This window comes from Hydra vulgaris, chromosome 12 (genome assembly GCF_038396675.1).
Source record: "Hydra vulgaris chromosome 12, alternate assembly HydraT2T_AEP".
Classification (NCBI taxonomy): domain Eukaryota; kingdom Metazoa; phylum Cnidaria; class Hydrozoa; order Anthoathecata; family Hydridae; genus Hydra; species Hydra vulgaris.
The window spans coordinates 21,164,556-21,184,683 of record NC_088931.1 but is presented as its reverse complement, the minus strand read 5'-3'; the positions used below and the strand labels follow the sequence as shown (position 1 = coordinate 21,184,683).

Sequence of the window (20,128 nt, the reverse complement as noted above, 5' to 3'; positions counted from 1 at the left end):
TCAACCTTTTGCATTAGTCGCATTCTTCTAAAGTGTTGCTGAAGCATTTCAGCAGATAGTGTTTCTTTATTGGATGGTCTCATATCATCAAATAAAAAAACTTTGGATTGATCACTATCTTGAACAGTTTTTTTTGAAGCCAATGTAATAGTGTTATCAACGAATGCAGAATCATCTATCATAAAAAAGCAACACTTCAATTCAAAGGAAAAAATAAAACCACATTTAAAAATTAATAATATATACCAATTTAATATATTATTTAGAAAATTTTGATATGGATTATTCTAAGTAAAGTGGAGCAATGGGCACTCATGGTCCCTCAGCAATGGTCCCTTATGGACTACCTCAGTTTTTGTTGAAACTTATTAAAGCAAACCCTAAAAATTTAAGAATAATATCTGAAATACATATATATGTACAAAATACATACACACATATATACATATATATATATATATATATATATATATATATATATATATATATATATATATATATATATATATATATATATATATATATATATTTAAACAACTTTAAAAAGTATTCTACACAATAGAGTGCTCAATGTTCTTAAAAGAACAGAGCAATTATATTAGACTAATATATATATATATATATATATATATATATATATATATATATATATATATATATATATATATATATATATATATATATATATATATATATATATATATATATATATATATATATATATGTATATATATAGGCATAGAGGCATTTGCCATAAGGCAAATCTAGGCAACTACATAGGGGTGCCAATAAAGGGATTGTCCATAAATTACACAACACTAAATTTAACTAATAAAAAAGACAAATAAGATCAAAAGTTTTCCTTCACAGATCTCTAATTAAACCAAAATTCAAATCATTTCTCTTCAAGTTCAATGAAAATCGCTACGCAAAAGAGCAAATGATCTCATACTTCATAAAATACGAAAATTATCACATTGCGATAAATTTCATATTTTATGGACGATCTAATTAATGTGATTTTTTTTTTTTTTTTTTTTGCAACAAGTAATATTTTTGGTTTTTAAAATTTTTTTTTTTTGGTTAAATTTTTAAAAGAAAAAAATCATTATTATTTGCAAAGCCAAAATTAAAAAAAAAAAATTATCATATTTTAATTCATTTATAAAAATGTCAAGAAAAGAAATAAATAAATTTCTGTTGAATGATAATGAAAAATGTAATATTGAAATTCAATCATTTAATATTAAAAAACAAAACAATAAAAATTGAAACAAATTAGAAATTCCACAGTTAATTTGTTTTTCTTAATTAAACTTGTTTTGCGGTATTTTATTTTATTGTGGTAGTTTAAAAAAAGCTGATGTCCTTAAATAAAAAAACAAATAAAGATGATTTTACAACATCAAAAACATGCAGAGCTAATGAGCTGAGCTGTTTTTTCTTTAAAACAAGGCAGGCCTTGTTTTAAAATGTTATGCTGTTGGCAATTAACGTACGCGTTACGTACGCCTAGAGTGATTTCCATTAAGCAACTTTTCATCATTTTTAAACTTTTAAATTATTCTATAAGGGGTAAGATAAAAGAAATAATTAACTTTATAAAAAACACATTAACTTTTGAATGAAAATATGTAAAAAAGTTTGTAACAAAAGTTTGAATGACAATTATGTTAGATATAAGTGCTATTTACATATTAATATGTGGATAACCCCCAAATATTTAAAACTGAGTCAACAAAAAAAAATATTTCCGCATAAAAAGTATAAAAGATTACTAACTTTATAATAGTAATTTTTTTCTATAAATTTTTTTCTATAAATTTTTTTCTATAAATGTTTTTATTTTCAAATAAAAAAAAATTCTAAATTAAACAACCATAAAAGTTTATTATTTAAATTTTAACATAAAAATGGAATGCTTTCAAAATATTTACACCAACATTTTTCCTTAATAATTACAAATATTCTCATTCCAACAAGCTTATCTTGACAACATTAATTACGGGTTAAGAACCATCTTAGTGAATGTGACCATCTATGTGAACAAAGTAATTGAAAAGATATTTAAAACTATTAAAACTGAGCTACTAAAATATAAATTTGCCACTCTTCACTGATTAAAAAAACATTAAATAACCTTAATGATAACTTTTTTTCTTGTTATAATGTACAGATCATACCAATTTAATATATTCTGCTTTGTCATTTAGTTTATAATCAACTGTAACATCTTGATTTACTGTTTCTAGCATCCAGTAGTTGCATGAAACACTGGTTGCATGAAACCTTAATTTTAAAATCTTCTTCAAAATAGTTTTTTTTTCAGCCAGCTCTTTGAGAGTAAGATGTTGCGTCTCTATAAATAACTTTGTACATTTGAAAAAGGTAGTTAATTTTAAACTAAATACTTAGCTCAAGAAACTAAATGGCATAAAATTTTATTTGGGGTTATCCACATATTATTTACATATTATTTATTTGAAAAAAACTCAAACAAAATTAAAAAATACAAAAGCTTAATATCTATTAAGCTAGTTATTTTATCTAAATATTTAGTAACAGAAAACGAAATTATTTATAGTTAACGACAATTTTTTTTTAATACAAAGTTATTAAACGAAAAAAAAACCATAAAAGAAATGTATATAATAAAAACTTTTATTTATCATCTTACGAGCACAAGAATATTTATGCAACTTTTGATTGCATTAAAAAAATTTACTTAAATTTCTATAAAATAATAATTTTTTTTTTTTTTAATTGTAATAATCGATTTTATTCTTGAAAAACGCTAATACTTTAAGCTTGAAGCAAAGATCATTATAATATAATTTAATTCTGATAAAAAATATATAATTTAAAACTAATTTAATAAAAGTATATAATTTTGTTCTGATAAAAAAAATATAATTTAATTTTGATTTAAAAAATATATATATTCTGATTAAAAAATTTTTTAAGTTTATTAAAATTAAAGTTAATGCTTGGGTTTAAAAACCTCAAATTTATTCAAAAATATTACTAAAGATTGTTCAATATTTAAATTTTATTTATTCTTGAAAAAAATTAGCTCATTTTTATCGCAATTATTTTTTCGCTTTTCTTTACTAAACATATTTTTTCTTACTCAAAATTAAATTTTAAATAAACGTATTCCGAGACTTTATCAATAATTTTCACAAAGCGTAATCTAAACTTTTTTTTATAACGAAATTAGAGCACAGCAATAATTTTTTATTAAATGATATATACAACAATATAATTTTAACAAATGCTGTTTGGAAAAATACTCTTTGCTTTCACAACAAAAAGATAAATTGACATAATTTTTTTATGTTACTTGCTTTTCTAATTTTTTTTATATAAAAAATCATTTTTAGTTGCAAATTTTTAAAATGATAATTTAAGAAATAATCATTTAAAAAAATTTAACATATTTTAATTCATTTATATATATATATGTCTAAAAAAACAATTTGTTTATATCAAAAAAAAATTTAAATGTAATATTAAATTTAATTATTTAATGTTTAAAAAAATGAAAGAAAATAAACATTTCATAATAGTAATAATGAAAAACTAGTAAAATAATATTTAACCTGTTTTGCAGTAATTAATATTATTGCATTAATTAAAAAAAGTTAATGCCTTTTAAAAATAAAAAAATAAAAAGAACTTTTTGATGTGAAATCCACATTAGGCTATTATGTTAAGCATTTTTTATTTAAAACAAGCCTGCATAAGCTGTGGGAAAAAACTTATTAGTTAGTGGCATAATATTGACTTCAACAAATTGGATAAGTAGAATGCCAAGAATATGTAAATAATAAAGGTGATTAATAGGCAAGTAAATTATGAACTAATCCAATGGGGTTTTATATTAATTTTTTTGTAAACCTAATAAATAGAAATACAGCATATAATTTGGGTGAAGTTTGTTTTCAGTTTTTCCCCCAATAGTAAGTAAAACTTTGATATCTTATATTAAAAAGTATGATCATTTGAATAATTATGGACGGTCATGTATGTATGTATCAGGGGCTATTCTAGACTGTTTTCAAAAGCGTCAACCGTATTTGGGCTCTGCCCAAATTAAAAATTGAGGACCTTTTTTTTTTAATGATTTAATGGTAAATATTGTTTTTTTCATAAAAAAAAAATGCAGATTTTTGCCAATATTTTCGCTAAATTTCTCCAGGACAGGGGGAGGGGGGATACCGCTGCCCAAATTTTTTTTCCTTAGAATAGCCCCTGTATATATATATATATATATATATATATATATATATATATATATATATATATATATATATATATTTACAGATTTACATATATATATATATATATATATATATACATATATAGACATATATATATACAGAGGTGTATACTTGTGGTTGCCGGACATTACCAGACAACTGAATTTTGTGAAGGGAGACTAAAAATATTTTCTTAATTACATATATATGTATGTATATATATATATATATATATATATATATATATATAAATATATATATATACACACACACATAAACGCACATATATATATATATATATATATATATATATATATATATATATATATATATATATATATATATACATAATAATGTTTATTATCATATTATCTTATTATGGAAAATAAACTTTGTCAGGTTGTTTCAGAAAAAAATAACTTTATAAAAATAAAAAAAAGATTATGCTGAAAAAAAATTTAATTACAAATTCAATATGCAAAAAAAATAATATCAATAATAATATTTAATTGATAAAAAATTAAGATAAATTTAAACTATGCAATTTTTTAGCATTAAATAAGTATCTGAACAAAATTTTAATGATTAAGGCTTAAAGATTAACACTTCTCCAAGTAATTGTTTTTATGACTTTTTAATATCGAGTTAGACCACCTTTAGCTTTTATGATTTCTGCAAGTCAACATGGCATCAATTCAACTAATTTCTTTGTTGTATCTGAGTCGATATAAGCCCAAGTTTCTTGGAGCATGATCTTTAGCTCTTCTTTTCTTTTTAGACATTGTTTGCCACATTTTTTATCCAGAATAGCCCTGAGATGTTAATTGGATTGAGATCTGGACTTAGCGCTGGCCATTTAAGTAACTTAATTTGCTTTTGGATAAAAAACTCTTTTGCTTTCTTTGAGGTATGTTTAGGGTCATTGTCTTGTTGGAAGATAAAATGTTTTCCTAATCCCAGTTTTTTAGTTGAAGCCAGAAGATTTTTATTGAGAATGTTAACACAAACGTCAGAGAATATAATGCCATCATTAAACTCCAGTTTTCCTGTTCTGTTCTAAACTATCGATCCCCATACCATAACATTACCTCCACTAAATTTTACTGTGCCTCAAATACAACTTAGAGTGAATGCCTCACCTTTTTTTCTCCATACTTTTTGAGCTCCATTGGAATTCACAAGATTAAATTATAACTCATCCATTCCCAAAACTTTCCTCCAGAATAATACCATACATATTTTTTAGCAAATGCAAGTCTTCATTTTCGATGGATTTTTGAAAACAATGGTTTCATGCTTGGAACTCTTGCTTCGAATCCACTTTCTTTCAATCGATTTCGAATAGTACATGAGCTCACTTTTTACCCAAAATCTTTCTCAAGGAGGCTTGACACTATTGGTGCTGATAAAAAGCAGTTTTTTTGCGCCATCTTGACAATATGTCAATCTATTCTTGATGTTGTTTTATGCTTAGCTCTGGATCTTGGCTGATTTTGCACATATCCAAACATATTATACTTTTTAATTAGATCGCTGATGGTTCCTAATGCCATTCCAGTCACTTTATTTATCAACCTAAATGTTTTACCTTGCTTGAACAAGTCAATAACCAAATAACTGCCATACTTGATGATATCAATGGTAAATCAAATGAATTTAAAAAAATATTAGTCAATTATTAAAAATTACTTGTTGTAAAACAACAATATTTCTAAAACTATTGATTTAACTTTTTTAATAATCAATTTCAAACTTCGTTTACAAAACAACATGTTCGCATAACTATTTTTCATTGAAGTTTAAACACTCCTTCGGGAATCGTTAAATTTTAGCAACACAAGTTAATTACCGTTGATTAATTTTTTGCTATATAAAATCATGATTAAATAAGCTTTTAGAATAATTATAAAAGTATTTATCAAAAACATGTTTTTTCTGAAATAATCTGACAAAGTTTATTTTTCACAATAAAATGTTTTGTTCAAATTCTTGTTTCTCTGACTGTATATATGTGTATATATATATATATATATATATATATATATATATATATATATATACACAATTTGACCACGGCACTTTTAATGTTTTAACAATTTAAATGCTATTTAAAAAAATGTTACATTATAAATAACTTTTAATCATGATCTTTTCTAAAGTTTTTATTTTATGTAAAGGCTTTAAATAAAAAAAAAGTAGTTATAGTAATTGTTTAAAATAAAATAATGTTATACTTAAAAAAATTTTTATGTAGGCATGCTTTTTTCATTATAAATTTAAATTTAATTATTTGTTGAAAACTATTTTTCCATGTCTTTTTGAAAATCTTTTTTAATATAATTTTTTTAAATTACTTTAAATGATGAATAAGTTAAATTAAATTTTTCGTTGCAACGGAATGATTTAGTTGCTTTATTTTTTTGTTTTCATTTTTACGAAGAATTGTTCAACACTATTTTTTAAAAAACAAACTAATCAGAGCATGAAATGATTAAAAAAATACTATTTTAAATAGACTATGGTATTTTTTTAAACAACTTTTTTTTTAGCATTTTTTTGATAAAGGAAATATTTATACAATTTAAAAATAATATATATAACACATTTTAGTAATTTAAATAAAATTTGTCCATTCATTAAACTATCATTAAAAGTAATTTGTAAATGCATTTTACGTGACGAAACATTTCAAATAATAAATTTTTAAGTAATTTATTTTAAACACAATTAAAAACGTAACAAAAAGTAATATTCGCTTCGAGCTTGAATTTTTGAGTTTTATTTAGCACATATTTATTTTCTTTTTTGAAAAGAAATGTTTTCTTTTTTTTTTCTTTTTAATTTTCTTCCTAGTTAAAAGTTTAGCTTGCGTTTCTTTTTTTAGCGCACTTCTAAAATGTTTAAAAATCATCTAAATAACTAAACAGTCGTGGTCAAGTTGTCAAAAAAGAATATCATTTGCATGGTCAGCAATAGCGCTCGATCGCACCCCATTCTGATAACATATTTGGTATAAAAAAAACACCTCTCAAGCTTTGCAATTCTTTTATTTAATTTTTTCCATCATTACAAAATTTATTAGTCAAATAATATATTTTAGAAATAAATAGCAAACAAATAAATTTATTTTCTTATTTCCTATTATTTCCTAGTATTGAGAAAAAATGTCAAATATAGCAAAAACATTTTATATAGCAAATAGATATGAAAACAAACAAACATAAGAAAAAAAATTAACAAAATTTCTCATAGTTCTAGCGTACATGGCAAACTAGTTTCTTAATTATACATGCTGATAAAAATCATGAATAATTTGCAAATCAAAACATTCAACTGTTGCTAAATTGATATAAAATATATTCCTCAACTTGTATCAAATTTAAAAATAATAATCACCCTAAAAAAATAAAATAAGTTTAAAAAATAAATTATTAGTTTTTAAATTTTCTTTTTTTTAAATTACATACGAAAGATTTTATAAAATAGAAATAAATATTATAGATCAAAATTAAGGAGATGTTACCACAATGCAATTTTTAAGTGAAAGTAAAACAGTGAAACTTGATATATGTTTTAACATTACATAGTTTGAAGTTTATATAAGTTAGATATTTGCATACACCTTCCTTCACATTTTCTTATAAAAAAAAAGTACAGTGACTCTTTCTCACCATTACCTTGGTTGCAATTGCTGCCCAGAGTTTTATGTTAAACGCGCTCAAAAGGGCTCTACTACTATTAAGTTTAGCATTATTATATATATAGCTAACTCACTAAATATATATCATAACAATGGCACATAAATAATAAATATAAATAATAATACTAATAATAAATAATATAAATAATAATAAAACATAAATAAATACATTTTATTGCCTTATATTCGAAATCTAAAATGTAATGCATTATATATTTAGATTTTAGATAAATCATGCTTTACATTATAATATAACATAAGATTATTACTTATATATTTTGATACACCACGCGACACACCACATGATACACCACAAAAACCTTTTAGATGTGGAACTGAATAATTTAAATGTTTTAGTATTTAGCACATTTAGTATAATTCACTAGAAATTATTTGGATTTTGTCTTTTAAGATTTCTTCTTGTAAATTAGGTTTTATTTTTTGAGTTTTATGACACCATTTTTTATATGTAATTATATTTGCACTGTATTTATGTGATGTATATTGTTAACTGTTAAGTTTCAGTCATGTCTTTTTCAGGCTTTTTCAGGTTATATTTTATGTATGCTTTTAATAATATTTGCAAACAGTATAAATATTTATTTCCTGTATCATGGATAAATATAAAACATTAACAGGTTATGCACCCAGCAACCAGTAGCAAAATCTTATTTTTGATAGAAATAGTAGGATATTCGAAATATGGGAAATGAAATTCCTTGAATATATAAGAAGTTAAAAAATTTAAAAGATACTTTAATTAGAAATGGCAAAATTGACGAAGACATTGAAAAAACATTTACTTAACTTATACAATTTCTGGATGAACGACCCATAGCTTGAAGTACATAACAATGAGATAGTAACTGTCACTCTTAAAAACACTTTGTATATAACTACCTACCTAAAGTGCATTTTTTCTAACCAACAAAAAATTTGTAACAAACAACTTGACACAAGGGCAACTTATTGACACTAGGGCAACATTCTAACTTGTACATACTGATTTAGCTGGACCTATAGAACCTGTAGCTATAGATGGATTTAAGTATGTTTTAAATTTTGTTGATGATTACTCAAGTTGTTTGTTTACATATTTTCTACAACAAAAAAGTGGAATCTGCAAAGACTGCTGAGAAATTTTTATCAGATATTGCTCCATATGGGAAGGTTAAAACATTTTGTTTTTATAATTATATTTCCCTATCTGGTAATGTACAATGTATTTACAGTGATAATGGAGGTGAATATTGATCAAAAGAGTTTAAAGAACTATTTCTAAAACATACCATTAAACATGAATTTACATCACCTTATTCTCCACACCAAAATGGAGCTGCAGAAAAGAATTGGTGTTCACTATTTTACATGGCAAGAGCTATGATTATTAAATCACAACTTCCAAAACATTTATAAACTTAGGCAGTTAGCACTGCAACATACGATTTGATTTTTAGTAACTGGTTTAAAGCCAAACATTTTGAGATTACACTTATTTGGATCAGTATGTTACCCATATATACATAATACCAAAAAGGTATAACCACAAAGCTTTAAAGATTATTTTGTTGGATATGATAAAGACAGTCCATCATACCTAGTCTATTATCCAGAATCAAAGAATGCTTATATACATGCACCTATAGAACATGAAATTTAAGTAAACCAACCTACTGGTTATGAAAAAAACCCACAACAACAAACAATTAGTATGGAAACTAAATCATTTTATGGTTTAAAACAAATAGGTAGAAATTGGCAAAATGTTGTAAGTATCTCTATGAAATACAATTTGTTCAATTGAATGCTGATGCTTGCGTTTTTATTAAAAGAAGCAATACTGAAATAGCAATTGTTTACCTAATCTCTTCTTAATTTTAATTAATAAACTGTTAATTAAAATTAAGAAGAAATTAGGCAAATGATTCAAAATGAAAGGTTGAGGACCATTGACTTCATTCTTCAGTATTCAATTCAAATCAACTAGTAATTGTGTAGCAATAAATCAATCAGATAACTTGCAGTCAGTGGTCCTAAATCTTTAGAACAAATTAGTGTTATTACAACTTTTAAATAATTTGATTGCTGACTAATATATTTTCTCAAGTCAACTAAAATTGACTAATACATTTTTGAAATCGACCAAGTCAACTAAAAGTCGATTTAGTCAAAATATGGAAATAATTTATTTTTATGAAATAAATTGTAATAAAAATAATAAAGTAATTTAATAATGTAATATAATAATATAATTTAATAACGGAACAAAACAATATAAGTGAAGGGCCACTCCGATAACGGGACAATTTATTTCCAGACTCATATGATTTAGAGACCACCTTAAATATTTGCTAAGTATCAAAAAGTCTATACAATCATATTTACAATGTGATTGTATATACATTTAGATTTTGGAGCTTCATAACTTAATTTTGTTCCAGGGCCCTGAGCCAGCTTGGAACGGCCCTGTATAAAATAAAAATTATAAGCATAAAGTAAACAAAAGAAAAAAAACAATTAATGAAATACATAACCAAACATTTAATTAGGTATAAATAATGCTAATTAATATAATGCAATGAATTTGATAAGACTTTAAGGGACTTAACAAAAAACTAAGTAATAGCTATAACAGTATATGCTACTTTTACAAAATAAACTGAAGTTTACTGAACCCTCACGAGGGATGCTGAATTGATTTCTTTACCATGATATACCGCATTATTTGCAAATTTATTCAATGCTAAATTATTTTGATACTCTGTTTTTTGATAACTTTACTCATACTTTTTCTTAATATAATACAAGTTAAATTTATTTCCTTTAGGGTATATATTAAGTCTTTAGTTTGGTTATTACTAAATAGTAATATGTTAATATATATATTAATATATACTAAATAGTAATATATAATATTATATTACTATTATACTAATACTATGACTTATTATTATTTGTTTAACTTAATAACTTAGGAGATTTTATTAAATACTTATTATATTACTTAAATAATAACATTGACAATTATTTTTAAATGTATAGGATTATTATGCTACCCTTATAAGGTATTTTTAACATTTAAAGCATGAAACGTTCTACTGTCAAAGTTATCCCAGGTAGAGGTTAACATTGACAGTGGCACTATATCAACAAAAATAATTATCTATCAATAATATTACACAAATAATTAAAATTTTTAACAACTTATGGCAGCAATATCATTGGTAAACACTTAGAAATAATGGATACCATATTTTTTTTTTTTAAAGATGTGTCAATGTTACATGACTTTACCTTATTACCATAAATTATACCCACTACCTGTTGTTTTTCTGCATAATGCACAATTCTAAATAACTTTCATTTTGATAATACTTTTTTAAAGAAAATAGCAGATTAGATTAGAGAAGCAGATTACGTTCTAAATGTCTTCTAAACATTTTTTAAACATTCTTAATGTAATAATGTTTAGAAGACGTTTAAAAGACATTTAAAATACATTTAGAACGTAGCTTTTAAAAACAAATGCCTGCTGGGTTTCATCATTATCATATCAGATGCTAATCATTGGTTTTTAAAAATAATTTAGTATACAATAATACTATTGATAAACTTAAACATTTAAATGAAACAACATTTGATCTACTTTAATGACATAGCATTATCATTGTATAAAAAGTATATAACTGAAGCCCTAACAGCTCTCCATTAAAGTATGACACCTGATTGCTTCGCTAAGTGCAAAATATTATTTGTATATATATATATATATATATATATATATATATATATATATATATATATATATATATATATATATATATATATATATATATATATATATATATATATATATATATATATATATATATATATAAATATATATATAAATAATGTTAGTGTATTCTACAAACAGAGTGCTCAATGTTCTAAAAGAACAGAGCAATAATAAATTTAATATATATATATATATATATATATATATATATATATATATATATATATATATATATATATATATATATATATATATATATATATATATATATATATATATATATATATATATATATATATATATATATATATATATATAGTTCCACTTAATGTTAGCTGCTACATTGGCTAAAGATATAAGTTGGGGTAGGGTTAGAGTTAAGGTTATATTTTTATTTAAATATTGATACATTTCTATAAATATTTATTTTGTAAATAAATGAATAAAATTGTGAAATTTAATAGATAATAATTTAAAAATATATATATAGATGTTAAAAATATATTTTCATAGTAAAATGTTAAATTTAAATATTTATAAATAAAAGTAGACAAAATATTAAAATATATAAAAAAGTAATATGGAAGTAAAAAAAAATTTAAAAAATATATATATATATATATATATACATATGTATTTGTATTTATATATATATATATATATATATATATATATATATATATATATATATATATATATATATATATATATATATATATATTATATATGCATTTATATATATATATATATATATATATATATATATATATATATATATATATATATATATATATATATATATATATATATATATATATATGTATATATATATATATATACATGTATAATGTATATATATATATATATACATATATATATATATATATATATATATATATATATATATATATATATATACATGTATAATGTATATATATATACATGTATAATGTATATATACATATATATAAATATATATATATATATATATATATATATATATATATATATATATATATATATATATATATATAAATTAGTAAAATCAAATCAAATCAAATCAAATTTATTCTGAATAAAGATCTTACATCAAGGATATTTACAAATAGTAATGATACTAATCTCAAGTAAACACCTATCAAATAAAGTTATAATAACATTATAATAAAATTATAATATAGTAGGTTCATCAGGAGGAATCTTCCTGATGAACCTACTGATGGTGAAACACAGTGTTGAAGTAATCAAAAATTAGATAAGTGTTTTTACTAATTTATTATTGCTCTGTTCTTTTAGAACATTAAGCACTCTATTTGTAGAATACACTAACATAATTTATAACTATGTATGTATGTATGTATGTATATATGTATGTATGTATGTATGTATGTATGTATGTATGTATGTATGTATGTATGTATGTATGTATGTATGTATGTATGTATGTATGTATGTATGTATGTATGTATGTATGTATGTATGTATGTATGTATGTATCTATGTATATATGTATGCATCTATATATGCATCTATGTATACATAAAAATCTTTGTGATTTAAGGATAATTTTGATAAAGAAAAAATTTCCAGGTACCTTCAGTGCTGTAATTATGTATTTCTTCTTGTCTTTGATGAGTAGTACCATTACTCATTGTAGGTGAAATATGAAGAAACTGACAAGCATCTCCATAAAAACAATAACCATTATTCATAAAATATCTACACTTTACAGTTGTAGAACGATTGGGAGTGTGATAGTGTAATGGAGAAGTGTTTTCACTTATACATTCATCCATAAAATAACTGTTGTCACTGGTATAACTCCCCATTTTTTGCTACAGTTTTTATAGTACGTATATGCACCTATAATTATTAATGAAATCACAATGTCCAACTATGCTCACATAATAAATTGCTATATTTTGTCCTTTGCATTGTTTACTATTAGCTAACATTTAGTTCTATTGTATATTTATGCTATATTCTAGGGAGAAAAAATATATATTTTTTAAATCAAACATATTTTAATATTAACTTTACCATATTTATTTAATGAAGAACCGTGAGAAGTTAGATTTTGATCACCTTTTATTTATGTCGTCTGAATCCATTTTTTGAATAGGTTTCTTACCTTTTTTTTTTTTGTTTCTTGTTTTGTTTTGTTTTGTTTTTTTATAATTGATTTTAGCTTTCAAACTAAAAGAATCCCAAGTAAGGTAAAGTATCAATATAAAGCTAAACATAAGAAAAGCAAATACACTGCACAAATAAACAGTAAAGCGTAATTATAATATTTTCTGGAATATTTAAATTTAAAAAAAGAAACAGAGAAACAGAACGATTATCATACCATGTGACATGCGCAGTTGAAACAAAGAGTTTTTCGCTATTTGGTCCAAATCGAGGGAATTCAGGGATAGCCCAAATGTGAAACAAAATTTGTTTCCCAATTTTTCCGTTTAGGGACGTCAGTTGGATGCCAATTAACGTCAAACCAGCCTATACAACAAATATGTTGAAATAATATAATTGGACGCTAATTTTAAAATTTTTTAACCAAAGCCGCTACACTAAACAAACTAAAAGTAATTGCTGTACGGTAAACTTAAAAAATTTAAGTATTGTATATTGGTGTTTACAAAGAAATACTATATAAACCATTTTTTTAACATAAGATATATTTTTCCAACTTGCTGTATATAACAAACTGCTATATATACTGGTTTGGCGCTTAACCATCCAATTAAGTGCATTAACATTTAATGCAATTTTGACCTTGTCTGAAGCATTTGGTGATTCAAATATATTTTTTTAAACCATTATATAAACTTAAATACTCATGAATGTTTCTTTTTATGTGATACATTGCTTAAACTTAAAGTCTAGGAGAGTAAAGTTGAATACAAATATACTTATGGTGAAAATCTAAACTATTCTTTTTTCTCTTAATCTAGATTTGCCTGGTTTTTAAAGAAACTTAAAAAAGATAATATTAAATAAAAGACCATAATATATAGAATATTAGTTATTAGCAATAATCTCCACTAGCAATAATCTCCACTAGCAATTATCTCCACTAGCAATAATCTCCACTAGCAATAGTCTCCATTTAACAAAACTTGTTGCATGCGTACACCATATTTACACTTTTTTCACCAGCATTACACTTTTTCTTCGTTAAAAGTAAAATTAAAACACACACACAATAAATAAAGAGTTTATACAACAACAACATAAAAAAAGTATATATATATAAAAACATTTGCCTTTATTGAATTTTGAATTTCCTTTTTTATAACATAACTGATTTCAGTGGCAGATTTAGCATAGGGCGTGTGGTAGAGGGGTAAGTTGTCCCTCCTTAATCCTTGTCCCTGCGTTAATCAGCTAGCGCCTCCTAAAATATAAGTTTCTCATTACAAAATTCTGAAAAAATTTATATGGAAATAGAAAACTAGGCAATAACAAAGCATCGGTTGCGTACTTGCTTTATAATTTTTCCCGCATTTATGACAGAAAACAAAACAAAAACGTTTTGTTTTAAGAAAATATCTCATATAATCATAATGTACACAGTCAATGCATTTTAACATAGTTTGATGTTTCAAAACTACTGTGACTGTACAGTAACGAATGTTAAAAAAATTACAATAACTTTGCAAACGGTAATCAACGTTTATTTTTTCAAAGGAGAAAACCAAAAAATTACAAATTAACTGAGTTCAACATTGTGCAGCAATTTAGATTTGTTTTTATGTGCTAAAAATGTATTCGGCAAAAACCCGTAAGGTTCCTAAATTGACATTACTTTTGCATCTTTTTCTTTTACATCTGGCTTGCCGTATATAATAAATAACCCAACTAGCACAGACATCTTGTAGACGTCACATCTCGTAGGACGTCTTTAAAATGTCCAGCGGACATTCTGTGCCCGATGAGGAAGTCTATTAAATTTTCAAATCTATATAATATACTTTGTCATTTGCAAATTTAGGAATCTTAGGGCAACAACCTAGTTCTTTTTACATCAAAAATGTTATCTCTGTGAATAGTCTCTTTGAAAAGACAGATAAAGTACAGACAGTTAATATTTTTTTTGCTATACTGTATATATATATATATATATATATATATATATATATATATATATATATATATATATATATATATATATATATATTATCAACAATGGAAGATTAGGTATTTTTCCTAATATAGTGTGGCTTTAGTGATGATTTCTGTAGCCCTAAACTCGCTGTCATATAGATATATGTATATAGGGGAAACTGGGGTTTCCCCTATAAACATTCAAGGAAAAGCCATCAAAAAACTGGCAAAAAATAATTCAAATTAAAACAATTTTTTTTTAAATGACAAAATATAACACAAACTACTATCTGACAAAAGAAAAAGTCAAAAGCATTAAAAAAAAATTATTCAACATTTAAAAATCTTTGAAAAAAAACCACATTGCCCCATGCTAGGGGCAAAATGAGGTATACATTTGTAGAGTTTATTCAATATTTAGGCAAACTCACAAGTAAAACTCGGCCTTATATCTTTTTCTTCTAAAGCAGCACACGAGTACTCAGCTATGGCATATCATTACAAGAAACCCAACTCTGTTAATAAATAACAATTTATTCTAACTTATTCTTTTCACATGCTTTTTTAATATCAGAATTTTTTAAGAAAATTTTTACTCTTCTTTCAAGGGTAATTTATGGCACACTATATACTTTGGGTGCTTTTTTGTATCTTTGATCATCATTTATCACTGAGAGAATTGCTTGTTGCATGGTACTTTCACTCCATGCCCGTTGATTTGATATTCGTTTGTAATTTCTCATATTATTTATCTTGAAAAACAATTCATATATATAAGCATATATGTATATATATATATATATATATATATATATATATATATATATATATATATATATATATATATATATATATATATATATATATATATATATATATATATATATATATATATAGTCTTTTAAACTTTCTTTAGGGAAGAATGTTTAGAAAACATTTAAAAGACATTTAATATACATTTAGAAGGTAACTTTTAAAAACAAATGTCCGCTGGGTTAGCCATGAATGTCCAATCTCTTTAATTCCTACGATGTTCTGGTAATTTTTTCGCAAAAAACCCGTATTTAAAGCATTGATATTTTTAAATTTATTGTTTTTATATGTAAAACATGTTTTTGATATATGACATAAGTCATTGAAATTTCAACCTATGATGAAATGAAAATAAAAAAAATGTTTTATGTACCTTTAACTATGGTATCAAAAAGGTTTGCAAAAATGTCATGTTTTCCAACAAATCTTGTAAGTTTTACATTTGTATTGACGTTTTATTACGATGTCGTAACCTTTATATGTTACGTCCCAAACAATTTATAAACAAACTTTGTCAAAATAACTGTTCCCAGTGGCACGGGAACTTTTGAACGTCTTTTGAACGTTCAAAGACGTTTTTTTTAGGTCCTATGCCCACAGGGTTTCGGCGAGTCATATTTTGAAGTAAAAAGTAAAAAAAATTACGCGTAATTGTGTTTGCGGATTATCAGACTAATATCAAATAAGTTGTTAAAACTATTTTTATTTAGTGCATATATTTGTTATTTAATAGTGTTTTATTTGTTAATATTATATTTATTACAAAATCAATTTTATTTTATTAACTATACATTCAAGTGAGAGGGAAGTATTTACACAATACATTGGATTGGAAAATGATAAAGAAGATAAATGCATTTTTTTTGTTAGAATATTAATTAAGGCAGATATGATGACGCTGGCAATGTCATTTCTATTTTAATGACATCTTCAAAATAAGAGATTTATTTAGTGTTATGAGCTTTCTTTTGCCGATTGATTTTGATATGATAATGACGAGTTTGATAAAATGTGCCCAAAGTTAACAGCTATAAAAAAAAAAAGAATTTTTTAAAATGCAACTGTCGCAAGCTCCATCACAGTTGGTACGGTACGTTTTTTAAATTGTTCTTTTTAAATATTTTTATTAGGTTTAACCTAATAGAAACGTCTAAAAACCGTTTTAAAAACATACCTTGCCCACTGGGATCGAAAAAAAAGTCAGCAGATACAGATAGCTTTTCGCTTTGAATAGGAGTCAGGAGCTATTGAGTAAAAGTGATCAATTAAATTCTGAAAATAAAACAAATGTGGAGCAAATAAAGAAATTTAAAATGCGGGTATTTAATTTGGAAGCTGAAATTACAGATTTAAATATTAAAAATAGAGCTATCAACACACGTTGTAACTCATTAAGTTCTCAATTAGAGAATGAATATTAGGTTAAAACAGGAGGAGCAGTTCCAACTTATTTAAAAAAAAAACTAAAAACAGCACATTTAAAAATGTAAACTTGCATCTGCTCGTACCAAAAATGCAAAATAACTAAAAAAAAATTAAATTTCAAAAAAATAATTCAAAAACCAGTAATATAAACCAGAGCAGTAAATCTCAAAAGGTTAATGTATGTTTTGTAAATATTTTTTTTAAATTTTAGTTTATTTTGTATCTTAAGGGTTCTCAATGATTAGACTTCTCGTAGTCTTCTGCGAGTTTCCTTACAACTGTAGTTGTAAAAATCACTTACATTATTTTGATTTATTAGTATATATATTCAACGACAACCACAAGGAAGTCCCTAGTAGCCCAGTGGTTCGACGGACTTGCGTATACTTTTTAAATGCATGGGTTAATAGCCAGCACTTTATATTATAAACTACGAATTTATAAATTAATCATTTTAACCCACTGTCAAGCGCACATTCCAATACAGCATTCTTAACTTAAATATGTACACCAAACATTAAATAAGTGTGGTGTACATATAAATGTAGGGGAAGTTGGGGCACAGTGGATCAGATTTCTTTTTTTTTTTTTAAATTGAGGAAACGTTAAAATATGTGTTTTATTTTTTTCACGGCGAAATGGTTGAGATATATGTCCTTCGTGAAAAGAAATCGCCGAAACCATAATATTTTGAAAATTGAGAAGAAAAAAAAAAAAATTTATTGATAGCAAAGCATATAAAAAGATATTAAAAAATTAAAAACTTATTTAAATATTATTATATATAACTTGAAACTAATTAATACATTTTCATGTAGTCTGTTTTTTAAAAATGCATGAATTTAATCTTCAAGATCATTAATGGGATCATTAATAGTAAATCAACCTATTCACTGTACCCCGATTCACTGTGCCCCACCATAACAAATTAAGTTTAAGTCTAATTTCCTGGGACATGAGCGTTGTTAGAGGAAAAGCTAAGCTACTAAAAGGAAATATCAATAATCCGAATGAATAACTTCAACTTTTAAAATTATTCCAAACATGATCCTCATAACCAACATAAGGAAGGTAAGAAAATTTACTTTAGTTAGCTAAAAACAAAAATTACATACCAAAAACCGGTAGTCAAAAATTATGTGGTAACAACTATGAATAAAGATTACTGATAGATGAGCACATAAAATGATTACATTATCAAGATGAACAAAATTCTAATCTTTGAGAAAATGCTTCTTATTACCTGTGCTTCTCGACCCACTGTACCCCAACTTCCCATACTATAAAACTTTATAAACCAGAGACATGTAAATACTACTTTTTTGAAATATATAATATTGATCGTTGTAAAAAAAAAATGTTCTGTAGATTTAAGTTAAGTAAACCACTAAATATATCAGTTAAAAGTCCAATAATTGGTAAAAACCATACTTTGATTAAGTTAGGACTTGGTAAACTTTATTCTAAATTAGTAGACATGTTGCAGCTAAACGATCTAAACTTGCTATTATATTCCTTAAATTATTAGCTTATTCCGATTTTGAAAGTGATTTGTCTATGATGTTTTATGATTCTCTGTCTTGTATAATATAAATATTTTGTTGGATTGCCAATAAGTTAAATTGCGCAGTTTAGTGTTTTTGATGCTATAGAGCTTCAGAGCCAATTAAGGATACCCACGGCGGAATTCCGAAGGTTGATAATTATTTTGTGTAATTATGGTGCAAAGATTCTCCCATCCGAGCACAAGATAAGACAAAACGGAAAAAATGTTGACAACGCTTGTCAGTAAAGAACATGTTACTGTGAAGTCCATGATGCTTTATCCATCTGCAAATGAAGCACTTTGTTTAGTATCTGTATTAATGGTTAAGAACTTGACTTATATTGAAGAAGTTTTTATCAGTCTTCAAATTTGGGACCATCTCAACTCTGATATTGGTTTTGGCAAAGAGGTATGGTTCTTTTTTAATGGATATAAAGTTGGAAAGTATATAAAATTTCATTATGAAGTTCTCAATTCTAAATCATCATGGTCTGTTT

The 20,128-nt window shown here is 24.3% G+C and overlaps 1 protein-coding gene across 1 annotated transcript in view; it reads right to left on the bottom strand.

The window, feature by feature from the left end:
- Positions 1-13,726, bottom strand: part of LOC100204958 (PAN2-PAN3 deadenylation complex subunit pan3) — a 53,052-nt gene extending 39,326 nt beyond the window's left edge. Inside the window, exons 1-2 of the mRNA XM_065812527.1 lie at positions 13,335-13,726; positions 6-175 (exon numbers count right to left, since the gene is read on the bottom strand). Of these exons, the coding sequence (XP_065668599.1) occupies positions 6-175; positions 13,335-13,569 (405 nt within the window). The 5' untranslated portion in view covers positions 13,570-13,726. The remainder of the gene's footprint in view (positions 1-5; positions 176-13,334) is intronic.
- Between the last annotated feature and the right edge of the window lie 6,402 nt (positions 13,727-20,128).